Source organism: Paramormyrops kingsleyae, chromosome 1, assembly GCF_048594095.1.
Source record: "Paramormyrops kingsleyae isolate MSU_618 chromosome 1, PKINGS_0.4, whole genome shotgun sequence".
Taxonomy (NCBI): Eukaryota; Metazoa; Chordata; class Actinopteri; order Osteoglossiformes; family Mormyridae; genus Paramormyrops; species Paramormyrops kingsleyae.
This window is the reverse complement of record NC_132797.1, coordinates 35,219,232-35,236,521: the sequence shown is the minus strand read 5'-3', so window position 1 is coordinate 35,236,521 and position 17,290 is coordinate 35,219,232. Positions and strand designations below refer to the sequence as shown.

The 17,290-nt window shown below is 46.0% G+C and overlaps 1 protein-coding gene across 2 annotated transcripts in view; it reads left to right on the top strand.

Annotated features, from left to right (window-relative positions):
- The first annotated feature begins 5,544 nt into the window (after positions 1-5,544).
- cdk15 (cyclin-dependent kinase 15) overlaps positions 5,545-17,290 on the top strand; it is a 30,216-nt gene continuing 18,470 nt past the window's right edge. Inside the window, exons 1-5 of one of the 2 annotated variants that reach the window (XM_023806022.2) lie at positions 5,545-5,825; positions 11,061-11,092; positions 16,179-16,325; positions 16,415-16,509; positions 17,105-17,184. In XM_023806022.2, coding sequence (XP_023661790.1) covers positions 5,780-5,825; positions 11,061-11,092; positions 16,179-16,325; positions 16,415-16,509; positions 17,105-17,184 — 400 coding nt within the window. In that variant the 5' untranslated portion in view covers positions 5,545-5,779. Of the gene's footprint in view, positions 5,826-11,060; positions 11,093-12,601; positions 14,944-16,178; positions 16,326-16,414; positions 16,510-17,104; positions 17,185-17,290 lie in introns of those variants that run through there. The other variant, XM_023806020.2, reaches the window with a different exon arrangement.

The window sequence follows — 17,290 nt, the reverse complement described above, 5'->3', positions numbered from 1 at the left end:
CTTGGGTGAAATTCCCAGGGTGGCGTAGTCTGGCATGCTGCCTCTCCTTTTGAGGCTGTGAAAAGGATGAATGGTATTTAACGAGTAGGAAACATAGACTTCTTTCATATCGCCACTCCTGTTTTGCGCCTGTAGCCTCCAGAATAGGCTCTGCCCCCCCCCCCCCCCCCCCCCGCAGCCCTGAGTAGGACAAGCAGTTACAGAAGATGGATGGATGTTTCTGTTCCATCATGACCACAGCCAGCCCCAACCTCTGAAGACCTGCTCCTGGTTCTCAGGGAACGTCCTCGGGACTGAATTACGTCACATGGCTTAAGTGGGGCATACAGAGCCCTCCGACAAGCTCCACGCAGCCCCTGACATGTCAGCCAACAGAAGAATGGCATCTGCTGTGGATTCCCTGTCGATTACAGGCGCTTTAATGCAGACATCCCACCTTAGGCATATTCATACCAGGGAGGCGGATGAGGGAAGTAATACCATAAATATTCCACATTTTCATTTGAAATTGTGGTCCTGCTGCTGCATGAGTCAACAGTACGCACCCCTGCAGGCCCAGTTGTTCCGGGAAGAACTATGGATGCCAGTTAGCCAGACTGCATGTAGGGCTTCAGTTCTATTGTAGCGAATGTATTGTGTGAGGAACACTGGTGAGCATGACCTGACACTGCTGACCAAACCTTCTCCAATTATTCAACTTCTACTGGATATTAAGAACCCCATATGCATTTGTGTAGGAATTAAGTGAATGGGAGATGCAGAGAGGGTATGGATATGTAAAGGGAGGGCATGTGCAGTGCTGTCCCCTCTACTCTCCTCTGATTGACTGCTATCTGCAGTTTGACCTATACATGAGGCCCAAGGCCTGCTGGCTTTACTTTTTGTTCATTTCAGTTACATTAATTTGTGCATGGTGACCAGTTCACCTACCTCATATATTCCAAGGGTGCCAAAAAAATCACCCTGTTCCATCCTCCAGCTTCCCATGGATCTTTTCTCTTTATGCATTTCTGATCAAAGCTAATCAATGAACAGTGCAGTGGGAATGAAATCCAGCTGAGCCTCTGGCCATTGCGGCTCAAACTGCCCACCCCCAAATTAGGGTGTTTACAATTCTAGAAACGTACACAGATACCCCTAATTACATCATTTCCTTAATATTTTAGCATTGAATGCAGTTAATGCAGTTTCCACTATGAATTTGTCTTACTATTATGAAGTAGTCTTACTCCTTTAAGGCTTTTTATTGCATGAATGTTTTTTTTTTACACCAGTGAATTACACTTGGAAGGTTGGTCAATGTTTTTTTTCAGTTTGATTAAATTACTCCCGTTTAAAGTGACACATATTTTAGCTTTGCATGCCAGTTTTTGGATTCTGCAGAAGTCTTCATCATTTCATGACTTAATTTCATCCATCTACTGTAACTGCTAATCCAGTTAGGGTAATCTAATTTAATTTGGCTAGTAACATACGACCTGCCTCCATTTTCTCCTATGGATTCCTAAATGAATGCCAATTGCATTCTATGATAAATTGTATATTATACTGTATACTACATGCTAGCTATTCACTGACATGTTGACCATTTGAGTCTTTATTGTCTACATTGTCATTTCTGCCTAAGAGCATGTTACTCTTGTTTGGATACTTTTATAAATTTAGGATAACAGCATATGTTGATGACATAATTTTAAGCAAGGTCACTCACCAAGACCAGAGAGGATTTTTTTTTTACAGTGTTAATAAGGGTGAAACTGAGCTGCATTCTGTGCATAAATAACTGCTATGCGCTCTCCTCAACCAGAGTAAAGGATTTGTCCCAGTACTGTGCATGTCTTAGAATCACACAGAGAAAAGAAAACTTCAGGTGGCCGATTCTCTAACATTTTTCTTGACAGTTTTTATTTGTCAGACTTTGTGTGTTTGTGTGGGTTTTTCCGGACTTCTGGATCCCTCTTCACTCCACATCCGGCCAGTTACGTCACATGAATTACTGTGTCTCAATTGTCCAAAGTGTTTCGTCAAGGACATCTGGTGCACAAGTGTCATCCTACACAGTTTTTCAGCTGGTGTTGCTAATCACTGGGATAATTTAAAACTGGGATAATAAAATTATTTCACAAGAAGTATCTGCTCTGAATCTCACCTACTCGGAGGACTTCCTTCACTAGAAATTTGCCTTCTACCATTGCTGCTGCACAAAGTAACAGAAAAACAATACTCTGGGTCATATCGCAACTGCTCACCATCAATTCATTTTTACTTTCACCCTCTTCATGTCACTGGAAAATATGCATTATTGAGTAGGTATACAGATAACAGCATTCCCAACCAAAAGACAGCTCCACTTTTACTGCCAAAAGCTATTCAGGGGAACCTTTATTTATAACAGAAGTCCAATTTAGCATCGCGGGTGTCCAGAGCCTGTCTTGGAGGCTGTGGCTGTAAGGTAGGAAACAAGATGGATGGATGGATGGATGGACGGACGGATGGATGGATGGATGGAAGTCCCTAAGTACAATGAATACAGCATTTTAACGGGAGATGATGATTATAGGAATCGCAGAAGGTCAAATAAATGTGCCATGATTTACACTCTGCCTTCTGATTAAAAGTGCATGAATGTCAGACCTCTTTGTGGTGACTGTAAATGTCAGTGTTAATGAGTCTGGTATCTAAAACGGGATTCTTAGTTCAATTCTCTCTCAGTCTGAAACCCAGAAATTTCTTGAGCAAGATGTGCTCGCAGTCACACATGGTCAAGGTCAAACTGCTGACATGTTCATAGAGAAATTGAAAACAAGATAGAGTGTGATATATAACAATAAATAGCACTGAGGATCTCACCTTCTGGTCGCTACTGTATGATAGTTATAGTGGCATTGCGCATTGTGTCACTCTAACTCAATATGTATACCTGGGTCATGAAGGGCATTGTTTATACACTAGTTGGCTCACTTTTCATAGCTGCCCATGGGAGTCGTGAGGAATTATTTGGCTGATGTCACAGGCAATAACAAACACAAAATGGGCGTTTTCTCAACTAGTATAAACAAATGAATGATCTTTGGTAATGAGACCTCTGCTTACGTTACTTAACTACAATGGGAAGCACAAATAAACATTGTAGTAATTTACACGGAAACATCCCATAAGCCAAAAAATAAAATGAACTATATGAACGTGAAGAGCTGGTTTTTAGGAAACATGTCAAGATAACTCCACCCTGAATACTTTAGGAGGCTGGGAGACAAAGAGTAGAAACAGACGGTGTTCACCCAGGAGTCCGGGTCGAACGCCCTGTTCAGATACACCCTCACCTGTGGGGGCCCATCTGCTGCGGACCAGGGCCTTCAGGTGCAGGCGAGACGAAAGTTAGCCGAGAGGGAAGAGAGAGACAGAATGAAGATTCCCATTCAGAAAGCGGGGATGGACCATCACTGGTAATGGGGCCGTTTCCAATAAAAGGCCCCACACAATTACTCATTAGAAAACTCAGGTTTCCATATTATAAAAAGACCAAGCATAGTATACACATGGATTGTAATACATTCAGTTATATTCAAGGGTCGATTTATCAGTGCTGAATATTGTCTGTATTAGTTATATACCAATAATTGTTCAGCTCTATCTGATAGATATTAATGTCAAATTTCATTAGCAGCAATAATTCAACTAGCTGCTTAGTGTGTGACTCCCAAACAAATAAAAACAGAGTGACTGGTTAAAACTACACACTAATTTGTGTTATACAGTAAAACCTCGGATTGCAAGAATAATTTGTTCCGGAAACGTGCTCGTAATCCAAAGCACTCGCATATCAAAGCGAATTCTCCCATTAGAAATAATGGAAACTCGGATGATTCGTTCCGCAACCCAAAAATATTCATATAAAAATTATTAATACAAAATATAAAGTCAAAATACAAATTAACCTGCACTTTACCTTTGAAAAGAATTATGGATGGTGTGAGGGAGACGAGAGAGGAGAAGAGGAAGGCTATTTTGTAGGACGACTTTCACTTTAACTAACGGAATCACTGCTATCTGTTGGCTCACTGGAATCTTTTTCTTTTTGTGCGACTTTAACAAGAAACCTATCCAATGACAGCCCCTTTTGCCTCCTTTTCGATTCCGAAATGTGACATTGCATTGTCATTAAACAGATTCATCGCTCGCACTGCTACGCCCTTATTCGGGTGGTGCTTTTCTACTAAATATTTACTATATGAGTGAGGCACGTTGAATGAGGTCGAGCATGGGAGACGATTACCCACAATCCCGCAGCGAGAGAGAGAGAGAGAGATCCATCGACTCAGTTGTGATCACGTGACGCTCGGCAGACAAAGCAAATACGTAATACTGGAGTGAAACTGAGCTGCTCCACTGTATTGCAAGACCTCGCTCGTTTATCAAGTTTAAATTTATTTATAGATTTTGCTCGCCTTGCAAAACACTCGCAAACCAAGTTACTCACAATCTGAGGTTTGACTGTACTGTGTTTTGTTAAAGCTATAATCCATCCATCCATCCATCCAGGAGAGGAATATCTATACCATAATATTTAATTTATTTCAACATTAATTTTTTGTCATGTTTTATCTATTTGTTTTCACATTGCTTACATGTTTATTCCTCACAATCCTTTTATATTCAATTTTATATTCTATTTACTCATTTATATTCTGTTTTATGTTTATATTCAGTTTATTTTATATTCTATTCACCTATGTTTTCTATATTTTCTATCCGTCCTTTTTTCTTTTTTCTTTCTTGCACTGAAAGGATAGTCTTCAAATGTTGTTGTATCTTGTACAATGATAATAAAGGCATCCATCCATCCATCCATTCATTCATCCATTAATTAATTAATTAATTAATTAATTCATTCATTCATTCATTCATTCATTCATTCATTCATTCATCATCAAGACCACATCCAGTACAGGGTGGCAGGGCGGCCTGGAGGTAGGAGAATTCCCTGCATGGGATGCAAGTCAACTGAAGGACTCATGCACAATCACATAACTGCTTGTCTTTGAGCTTTGGGAGGAAACCGGTGAACCAGGAGGAAGCTCATGCAACAGAAGGAAACTCATGCAACAGGAGTGCCTGCAGACTGCACATATAGAATGCACCTGTTGCCTTTACTGATTTGTTGCAGAAAAATACACACACTGTACACAGGGAGAAGTCAATACATCTACTGTATGATATAATTCATGTGAATTTCCTTCAGTGTAATGAGATACAAGCAAATGCAATAAAAAGAGAAGATTCATTTAAGACTTTCTTGTTGCATTTTTAAAAACCGCTCTTGCGAAAGCATGACACCTTAAATGAATCACTTAAAACTTTTAAATTTGGCATAGAACCCCCCTCTTATTTGTGTTGCCAATGATTGGATGGTGGATATTCCTCACATGCTGATTGGTTGGTGGCTATTCCTGGCAGCAGCGACAACAGCAGGAGACAGACACAGTGCAGCATCCCCAGGGTGAGGGAGAGAGAGTGAGAGCAAGAGAGAGAGAGAGAGAGAGAGCAAGAGAGAGAGAGAGAGAGAGAGACGGAGAGAGCTGAATTAAGAGTGAGAACTGTTTTGGTCTACTCCTGAAGAGGGAAACATCTGAGGATTGCAGTATCTGTCAGGCTGCCATCATTAGCTTTTGCACGCAGAGCTGAGCTGGAATGAGTGCCCAGAGGTGGTGCCCGAGTGGGCGCTGAAGATGTTTAGATCCAAGTGAGACTCCCGACGGCGTTCGCCAGAAGCCTGAGGATGCAGAGCCTGCGACAGGCAGCGACGGAGGCATTCCATCGCCTAGGTGAGCATGTTACCCGGCCACGACAACAACACCACGCCGGCAGCGCAGACGAGCAGCTAACCTGTATCGCGTTTCCATCCGTGTTTATGACCTCAGTTTATTACCCCTGAGTTATTAAGTGACGTCGGGGGGCCACTGGTTTAAGGCTACTGTACCATTAGTCTAAAAAGCAGCTTGTTTCTGTGCTTCTCCGTGCCTCATGCCGCCGTTTCCCCCGGCGCTGTGTGCGAGCCTCGTCGATTTGCATATTTCAAGTGATCCGCAGAGGTGTCAGGCAGGAGGAATGGCGTAAACAAAACAGGTCGGGGCATCGGTAGTGGACAAAAGAGGGGAGGTCTGATGGAGTGCACCCCCCCCCCCCCCCCACCCCCGTGGGCTCTGTGAGATGCAGCGCCGAGAGCAGAGGAAGGATTTATGAGTTTCTGCTAGGGGAGCCAGCTCCAACTTGCTGCGGACGTAAACGCGTTAGCGTGAACCGTGGAAGACGCGAAGCACCGGCGTCGCACACGCAGAGTGCGGGCCTGCAAACATGCCGCCGGCATTCCTGATGCCTGTTAAGGACGGTTGCCAACAGGAGCCAGCCAACAGCATGCAACACTGTGATTCTGCTGCCTGTCTCTGGCAGGCACTTAATGAGGCTGTCAATGAGATCGATCAGTCAGAGCTCTCAGCAGGCTGGTCAGCATCCCAGGGGAGGCCTATCGTGCGAGAAGGGCCCCGGGCTGGACCCTGTACACTCCCACAGCTGCAGAATGGGTGATGTCATCTATAAGTAAATGCCCTAACTGCCAGTGTACGTGTCAGCAAACACCTCCCATGGCTGCAGGGGGGGTCCCCCGGGGTGTCAATCTTAACTGGAGATAGACTGTTTTTGTCTCATCCCACCCATACATTATCTAATTTCTTTGAGTGTAGTTTGCACCTTTGCCAGAAATACATCCCCTGGGCATTTTGCCATCATCATGAAACTAAGCCACCAGAAACGAAATGTCTTAGGGTGTATAGGAATGTGACGTCTCTCCCCAAACAAATGCAAATATCTAATGAGCTAATGTCTGAAATCTCCTTTGTCATCTGTAGGGCACTAACTCACGGGACTTGACATTAGGTTAAAATTAGAGCAAGTCGAAAAAAGAGAAAACCAGTAACAGGGCCAGAGACCCCCCTGTCAGTCAGGTCAGAGGTCTCCATGGCTGTTAGACTCTGCACAAACACCAGGCACAACCATCAGCGCTTAATGGAGGGGGGGGGGCTTAACCAGAACTCAACTCCTGTGACCCTCGTCCAGCGCAGCTGTCTTACAGGAGAGAGAGCAATTCCTGCGAGGAAACTTTGCCTTAAGAATACTGATAAGGCCTGAGAATGATGGTGAATGTCTCTCGCTTATAAAAAGGCCAGAGACACATGACTGGTGCGGACAGTATAGCAGAAGAGGACAAAAAGAAGAAGGACAATTGAAGTTGCCATTTAAAGATGAATTCTGCCAAATTAACATGCGTACCATTGATGTCGGTCAATTCAGCCACATAATTACTGTGGCTGGATTTCAGTATCATTAAACACTGATCTAATAATAGGTAGAAGATATAGAGTTTTATTTAAAAATCAATTATTACAAGTGTACTTGTGTGTGAAGTATCTTGCTTTATCCATCAGGCAGCACTGCAACCTCACACCACAAGGTTGTGGGTTTGACTCCCAGTTGCACAGACTGGATGTTCTCCCTGTTTGCCTAAGTTTCCTACAATACCCACAAAAGGCGAAACACAGGAACTATGCTGACAAATGTTTTTTGACAACCACTCATATGAGTAGTAGGTAAATAATTCATAGTGTACTTATTCCAAACTGAGCATAGCGGAATTATGGTAATTTGTCACGGGATATAACAGAACCTAAGAGACCTGTTTAGGGGCAAACTCTGTGCTGCCTATGATAGACTCCAGGCTCACCATGACACTGTGCATTGTGCTGCCTGCGATAGGCTCCAGGCTCACCATGACACTGTGCTCCGTGCTGCCTGCGATAGGCTCCAGGCTCACCATGACCCTGTGCTCTGTGCTGCCTGGGATAGACTCTAAGCTCACCATGACCCTGTGCTCGGTGCTGCCTGCAATAGGCTCCAGGCTCACCATGACCCTGTGCCCTGTGCTGCCTGCAATAGACTCCAGGCTCACCATGACACTGTGCATTGTGCTGCCTGCGATAGGCTCCAGGCTCACCATGACACTGTGCTCCGTGCTGCCTGCGATAGGCTCCAGGCTCACCATGACCCTGTGCTCTGTGCTGCCTGGGATAGACTCTAAGCTCACCATGACCCTGTGCTCGGTGCTGCCTGCAATAGGCTCCAGGCTCACCATGACCCTGTGCCCTGTGCTGCCTGCAATAGGCTCCAGGCTCATCATGACATTGTGCTCTGTGCTGCCTAGGATAGACTCTAAGCTCACCATGACCCTGTACCCTGTGCTGCCTGCGATAGGCTCCAGGCTCACCATCACCCTGTGCCCTGTGCTGCCTTCGATAGGCTCCAGGCTCACCATGAACCTGTGCTCCGTGCTGCCTGCGATAGGCTCCAGACTCACCATGAACCTGTGCTCCGTGCTGCCTGCGATAGGCTCCAGGCTCACCATCACCCTGTGCCCTGTGCTGCATGTGATAGACTCCAGGCTCACCATGACATTGTGCTCCATGCTGCCTGCGATAGGCTCCAGGCTCACCATGAGCCTGTGCTCCGTGCTGCCTGCGATAGGCTCCAGACTCACCATGAACCTGTGCTCCGTGCTGCCTGCGATAGGCTCCAGGCTCACCATGACCCTGTGCCCTGTGCTGCCTGTGATAGGTTCCAGGCTCACCATGACCTTGTGCTCCATGCTGCCTGTGATAGGCTCCAGGCTCACCATGACCCTGTGCTGTGTGCTGCCAGGAATAGGCTCCAGGTTCACCATTACCCTGTGATGTATGCTGCCTGTGATAGACTCCAGGCTCACCATCACCCTGTGCTCTGTGCTGTCTGGGATAGACTTCGGGTTCACCATGACACTGTGCTCTGTGCTGCCTGGGATAGACTCCAGGTTCACCATCACCCTGTGCTCTGTGCTGCCTGGGATAGACTTCGGGTTCACCATGACACTGTGCTCTGTGCTGCCTGGGATAGACTCCAGGCTCACCATGACACTGTGCTCCGTGCTGCCTATGATAGACTCCAGGTTCACCATGACACTGTGCTCCGTGCTGCCTATGATAGACTCCAGGCTCACCATGACACTGTGCTCCGTGCTGCCTGGGATAGACTCCAGGCTCACCATGACACTGTGCTCCGTGCTGCCTGGGATAGACTCCAGGCTCACCATGACACTGTGCTCCGTGCTGCCTATGATAGACTCCAGGCTCACCATGACACTGTGCTCCGTGCTGCCTATGATAGACTCCAGGTTCACCATGACACTGTGCTCCGTGCTGCCTATGATAGACTCCAGGCTCACCATGACACTGTGCTCCGTGCTGCCTGGGATAGACTCCAGGCTCACCATGACACTGTGCTCCGTGCTGCCTATGATAGACTCCAGGCTCACCATGACACTGTGCTCCGTGCTGCCTGGGATAGACTCCAGGCTCACCATGACACTGTGCTCCGTGCTGCCTATGATAGACTCCAGGCTCACCATGACACTGTGCTCCGTGCTGCCTATGATAGACTCCAGGTTCACCATGACACTGTGCTCCATGCTGCCTATGATAGACTCCAGGCTCACCATGACACTGTGCTGTGTGCTGCCTATGATAGACTCCAGGCTCACCATGACACTGTGCTCCGTGCTGCCTGGGATAGACTCCAGGCTCACCATGACACTGTGCTCCGTGCTGCCTGGGATAGACTCCAGGCTCACCATGACACTGTGCCCCGTGCTGCCTATGATAGACTCCAGGCTCACCATGACACTGTGCTCCGTGCTGCCTATGATAGACTCCAGGCTCACCATGACACTGTGCTCCGTGCTGCCTATGATAGACTCCAGGCTCACCATGACACTGTGCTCCGTGCTGCCTATGATAGACTCCAGGCTCACCATGACACTGTGCTCCGTGCTGCCTATGATAGACTCCAGGCTCACCATGACACTGTGCTCCGTGCTGCCTGGGATAGACTCCAGGCTCACCATGACACTGTGCTCCGTGCTGCCTATGATAGACTCCAGGCTCACCATGACACTGTGCCCTGTGCTGCCTATGATAGACTCCAGGCTCACCATCACCCTGTGCCCTGTGCTGCCTGTGAAAGGCAAACAAGGCATGTCTGAGCACTGGAGCGTCAGGCTGACCTCCTCTGAGATCTGGGAAAGGCTCTCCGTAACCTCACACTCTCTCTCGCAGCTTTGCAGCCCAAAGCCACAGCGATGCCACGATGCTCTAAATGTTCTGCTTCTGTCGTCACGGTTACCACCAATGTGCCGCTGGGCAGTTTGTCGTTCCACTCCTACACGGAGAACTCAGGTCTAAATGGCAACTTATTTTTCAGGCTCCCCACATTAGCATGGTACTACAGGACTGTGTTTCCTGGAACTTTCCTAGAGACACTCTACTGCCACTTTGGCAAAGGTGGACGATTCGTACATTTTCCATTACAACTTATCCTGTGTAGGGATATAGGGTAGCCTACCACAGCAAACATAGAGCACACTGTCACTGCCCAACCCCCCCCCCCCCCGGCCAAGGACCGTGTGCAGCTCCTAGAGTGCCATGTGGGCTTCAACCCCCACTGAGTCCATGACACACCATGGGCAATATAGCAACACCTGTTCACCTAACCGCATGGATGGTTGTTGGACTGCTGGGGGCCCCCAGGAGGACCAAGAGGGCACCCATGCAGTCACAGGGGGGAAAATACTTACAAAATGTTGAGGTAGACTACTCGATATTATTTATATTATTTACATATTCATATCATCTTGTGAGCCCTAGAAAATTGAAAAATCTAAAGCTGTCAAAGGTAATCTAGTATGTAATTAAAAATGTATAAATACACTGTACAATTTTTAGTGTGTATTTCTTACTGCACTGCCTCCCTTCCCAGGTGTGTAACACCTGCATGTGTATCACTGGCGCAGTGATCAGTCATTTTGGGGCCAGGATGTAGCTTTCAGATCTTTATCTCCTCTTCCCCGTTAAAACAGCCTGCTGATTTGCTCATGGTTCTGATGTGTTTTTTTCTCTTTCTCTTTGGCTTGTCCTGACCAGGTCTCAAGCAAAGACACCTGGGATACGAGGAGGTAAGGCATCATGCTGTTCATGACGCGCTTTGACACGTCGCTGCATTCCCGAGCTCTGATACCCCAGACTGTACGAGGGACATACTGACACAGACCTGGCACTCACTGAGCGCCTGACCCAAAGCAAGCGCATAGCAGCCGCCCTAGAATGAGCTGACCCTCTTTGGACATGAGTAAGCCACTGAATTGGCTGTCGGCAGTTACTCTCTCATTACTCGGCTTTACTTCCCCCGAGCATCTTTACTCCCATTTCCTGCTATCTCCTTCATATGCGCTTTATTGTTTTTGCAGGCATGTTTAAGATAATCAGTTGCATTGATAAATTTATACATGTCATATATCTGATAATTAGGTAATACATAATAATTAAATACTGCTTAGTCTCCCCTGCCCATCAGCTATGAGAAAACAGATTAGACCAGGTTACTAATTGCTTATTACCCTCTTTTCTGATGGATGATGTAATTTTAATTTTATATTTTATTACTGTAGATTGAAAAATCACATTTCTAGTCATTCCATACAGATAAAAATGAAGACATGAAGCATGAGGGTAAGTTGGCCATTACGAGTGTCCAAAACTTAAGCCAACTTAAACCAACTTTCAATAAACTCCCAAACCTAATGAGAAAATAATCTCACACCATAGCCCTCTCAACTGAACACCAAGACCCTCTCAACTGAACACCATGACCCACTCAACTGAACACCATGACCCACTCAACTGAACACCACGGCCCTCTCTGTTGTGCATTAACCCTGGAACACAGCCATCTCTACTGAACACCACGGCCCTCTGCTGAACACTGATTCCCGCACCATGACCCTGCACTGCCTCATCCCAGATTGTTGCCACATCCTGAACACTGACTCTGATTACATGTGGTTGCTAGTCTCCTTGCTCACATGCAAAGGAGGGTGATTCTCCATGAGGCTGCACCCTTTAAAGCTGGACAGGAATAGCACAAGAAGCTCCCTACAGCTCCACCCTAAATGCCTCTCCCCTTCCCCTCTCTCCGAGAGCTTCAGCCAATGGCAGCCATTGTGCTCAGGTCCCACCGCTGGCTGTCAGACTTGGTTAGCTCTCATAGTCGGCGGTGTCAAACCACGCTAAAAAAAGTCCCATGCACACGCTATATCTGTGTGTTGTTGTGAAAAATGTCAAGAAGTAAAAGACATAAAATAAAAAAAACAGTAAAATGAAATAATGCGGTTTGGGAGAGAAGGCGCAGGCCGTATAAAAGCTGGCCAAGGTTGGCGCGCATGCGGGCATCTCAGCGGGACCCTGGGCATGACCCAGCCGCTCACACGCACACGCTCTCTACCGCGGCTCGCATGCGTGACCCCGGCTCATTTTCACTTTATGCGCTTTTCTATATAAAACACAGGCTGCCCCCACAGAGCTGGCTGGGCAGTGTAGTGCGTGTGGTCGTAAACACAAACGGGGGGGGGGGGAGGGAGCGCAGACGGTGCACTTCTGCACGCACGCGAGCTCGCAGAACATGCCAGCAGACACCGGCGGGTCCATGCTATCCCCGTGACCAGCTGTCACCCTCATCTTTGCGGACAGGACTGAAGGCAACGTGAAGCGTTATGAAGCAGAATACAATGGAAACAGTAAACATGTAAATGTTAAGTCTTTTCATACATAAAGCATGAATTCACTGAGCCATCTTGAAACTGTGGTGTCCATGAAGATTTTAAAGTTTCCATATTACAGTTTTACACCACTATATATGGTTAAATTTATCAGAAGCGGCAAAGTTTCAAGCAGATCCAAAACCGTAGCGCCTAGAAGATGTCTCTGTGCTGACATGTATCACAGTGAGGTAATACAGGAGGGAAAAAGCCATGAAGCTGGATTTTTTCCATGCAGAAAAAATTGAAACCAGGCATAGCACTGCAGACATCAAAGGAAATATATTAGCCAGACAGAATTTGTAGCTTCACATGAGGGAAAATGATTGGTAACATAAAAGGTCACAATTTCAGTCCTGCTCCATTCCTGAAGGGGGCGACGTGTGGATTATGTCTAATGAGCATCTCCTTCAGAAGCGGGCATGGTCATGAAACACAGCCTATTATGAACTTTACAGATTGGCATACTGTGGTCTAAACACATTCAAACACAATAATATCTAAAAAAATATTGTAATCACATGACTCAACAATAAAAAAGGCAGTAGTCTTCGATAATTAAGCAGAGAAACACCTCTTCTCTGAATCAGCAGGCCTGCAGACAGGTCAGAGGCAGCATGTTGTATTTTTAGAACTTGGCTGCTAAAATCTGCCAGGGTGACCTGTATAGCGCGAAAGGACATGAATTCTAAGCTGTAAGATTTACCGTACGTCCTCTTATACCTCCTTTTGATGGCAGAAGCGGGTTCTGCGCTGTGGTAACGCACAGACTGCATCTAGCCCGGCACGGCAATGTTTCCTGCCTTTTTTTGCGACCTTTTCACCCTTTTTAATCCCAAATTCTGTTTTGCCAACAAGCACGATTGTTTCCTAAGGAAAACAAATTCTCATGGATGCCAGGGACCAAAATAGCAAACACTAGCATCCGCCATGATATTGAATGCATTGCCACAGCTTAGAGACATGTGGCAAACTAAATCACAATACATGCATTAATATTCTCTGAAGAATAAGGATTAGATTACATTAAATCCATGAAACGTTAACAGTAAATCCCGTTTATGATGTTATAACACAAATGTTCCTTATATACTCTTCAGCAGCTACCTTCTGATTGATAATCCTAATTAGCTTCCCAGAGCTCCCAGTAAATTGGTGCGTACAAACATGAGAAAAGTGGTAGTATGCGGGTGTGAAGAGAGCATTTTGCACACAGTGCATCTATGACTAGAAGCAGCTGCTCTCAATCCAATAGCAGAACAGCGGAGAACCAGGTTCCGCTACGACAAGGATACAAATTACATTTGTCAGTTATGGGGTCTGCAAAGGGCCAGGCAACCGGTATGAGCTATTATGAAACATCATCACAGTTACTATTAATACAGCACAAAACAAATGAAAGTTGAAATGAAATGAAAAGTATATTTAGAATATAGAATATTTTCAAATGCATCAAAGTAACTGTATTTTGTAATTTTTTGTAATGCATACTCTTTAGAGTAAAATAATAAATTAGAGATAATGGAACTTACATATAATATAAAGTGACTTAAATATAACATACCAACCCAACACTGCAAATGCAGCATGCCCACTGCAGCATGTGATCGCATGCAGTCACATGTAAGCACTCAGACAGACCTTCTCACACTGGCTTGCACGCTGCTGGAGTTTCATGACTGCAGCCTAGACAGTCTCGTCCTTTTGGTGGTGCAGTAATAAAGGCTTCCTGCATGTCCTGCCGTTTGTGCCTATAAATGCTATGAACAGACCAGACCTGCTTTCGCCTCCTGATCATTCTTCCTTCAGTCTAGCCCTAAGTCTCCACCACTTTATTTTTAATTTTTTCGTCAATGCCATTTGATGAATAGACCCCTTTGTTCCAATTAAAGGAAGCAAATATTTAAATATTTTTTCATCCCCAAATGGGTTGAGTCATGAGACCATGATTTAGGACATGTTCATACTGGTCACATGAGCTCCGGGATCTTCGCTACATTGGAAAGCAGGAGGGAGTGAGGTAGTGGAATGATGGCTCAGGGATAGAGGACATGGCGGAGGATTTGCGTTGGAGGGTCCGGCACATGGGACTGGTGTGTGTCCGGGAGAGTTGCTGTTGCTGCTGGAGAGAGACAGCAGGAGGTGACGAGGACAAGAAACAGCCGTCAGCGGACAGCCTGGGAGGGGTGTCACTGAAGCCACCCGCCGCAGAGGTAGAGAAAGCTGCATTTGTCTGGCTGGCTGCTGCTGCGTAAACGGGTGTCAGAGCTTTACACAATGACCAAACCTGGTCACTCTTTGGAAACTTAACCTAACTGCCTCATTTGGCACACTGCTTCGGACAAAAATGCCTGCTACGTAATCATGTTGAAGTTGTCTGTCGATTATACTTTTTGAAGAGCATGGCTCCATTATTGACCATTTGCGCACATACATGAGAAGGAAGTTGGGGGTCAGAGCGCAGGGACTGCTATTTAGCTGGCACACAGGGCGGGGGGGGGGGGGGGGGGGGGGGGGGGGTGACGGTGGTGCTGTTAAGGACCTTCCTCAAGGGCACAACAGAGATTCACCTATTCAACCACCTAGGGGATTTGAACCAGCAATTTTCCAATCATAGGCACAGAGACCAAACCCACAAAGGCACACAGCAGCCCAGCGGGGGGTACGCTGACCTTTCAACCATGGCACTGCGCACAAAATAAACAAAGGAAGTATGGAAAAAGAAATTAATAGAATAATGGAATGGAGAGAAAGCAGGGGGCAGAGATGAGTTTATACTCTTTTGCTGCCAAAGTTTATGTGCATTATTCCAAGATATGATTGACAGGAGGCACTAAGACACTGTTTCACTCCTACAAAGTCGTTTTTGGCAGGAGCCTCGATCAAATCATGTTCCCCTCCAGCCCAATAGTGCTGCCTGCTAATGAATAGACTCCATAAATCTGCAGCGTCAACAGAAACTGAGTGCAGGCAATTCCACTGAGTACAAAGTGACCCATGGATGCCAAATCATCTCCCCTTATATTAGCATGACCAGCTTTGATGCTGCTGTCAGTGTCTTCATCGCTCTTGCCTACATTCCTCCTCGCATTCTTTTCCAGCTGCAATTGTCTTTATGGTTTGTCTGCCAGCAGCTCAGTCTGTAAAGAAGGAAATGTGTAAAATGGGCCACAGTGCTTCATGGTAAATGTTGCTCTAACTGATTTTTGGATGTGGAGCTGCAGCAGTAAAATGCAGGGACACGCAAAAGCACAGAATATGTAAAGAATCCCCCTCTCGCACAAGTACACATAACGGATCACTTTAATCCAAATGAATAATATTTCGTTTCTCAATCTCACTCCAAGAAATCAAACCCCAGCTTTCTGTTGCAGTCATACGATCTGTACCATACTGTCTGTATCTCATTGGGTTCATTTCCTAAACTCCTCCCCCCAATGCTTGCCAGCTCAATGACCCAGCAGATGCTCCCTACTCTCCAGAAGCCCAGCCACACTGGTTCCACACACTGCAAGTCCGCCGCCTTCGGGTTCAAAGGTCACGAAGTAACAGTGACCCCATGGGAGGCAAAAATTTTGAAAATGAATTCCAGTGGGTGAGTGGCTTATTTGCATATTAGTGCTTTGAATTTACTCGCTTCACTATCACTGCGTGAGAGTTTCTTAAGTCTCTTCAACCCTGCAGAAAACTGGTCTCCAGTTTGGTACAGCCACGTCCTACTTGAATTTGGAGAAGCTGGGAGAGGGAAGTTATGCCACAGTGTACAAGGGAATAAGTCGGTCAGTGTCAAGAAGCCTTTGCATTCCGGTCACCTGACACATCCCTTCCACCCAGTGTGTAAAAGGGCAAGGATTGCAGTTTGGTACAGTTAACTCTGTTTGGTACAGTTAACTCTGTTTGGTACAGTTAACTCTTACACCCAAGGGAGCCAAACTGCAAGCCCTTAATTAAAAAACCAATTAAAAATGGGTATTATCCTTAAACTTGTTCTCCCATTATTTTGCCAAGTTATTTAGGTGATGTACAGTTTTATTAAACAACTTCAGGTTCCTGAAAGTTCATACTTAATATGTGGTTTGGGAGAGAAGACAGAGCTTTTAGCCTGTAAACATTTTATAGGGGTGTTATAGGGTCATAAGGTCATGTTTACTGTTATGATGTCTAGTACATGTTTAATAGAGTACCCTTGAGCACCAGCACCCATAAGCTGCCATGGATTGGGCTTCAGCCGCAGAACCTGGTTACTTTAGCAAGAAAGTGACATGGAATATTTCAGGGCTGGAGTATTCTTTGAGTAGGCTGTTTCAGGGGGGCTGCTCAAGCCCCCTGCATGTTCCTCCATGGTAACAAACCATCACTCTTCCCCCTGTGCAGGATAAACGGCCACCTGGTGGCTTTGAAGGTCATACGCATGAAAACAGAGGAGGGGATCCCCTTCACAGCCATCCGAGAAGGTAGGAAAGCAGGCGATGAGTTACGCTGCAAAATTAATTAGCTTCAGGGCTTCTGGCTTTCATTGTTAGTAGGAGTTAATGAACTTCAGCTGTGTTTAGCTGCTTT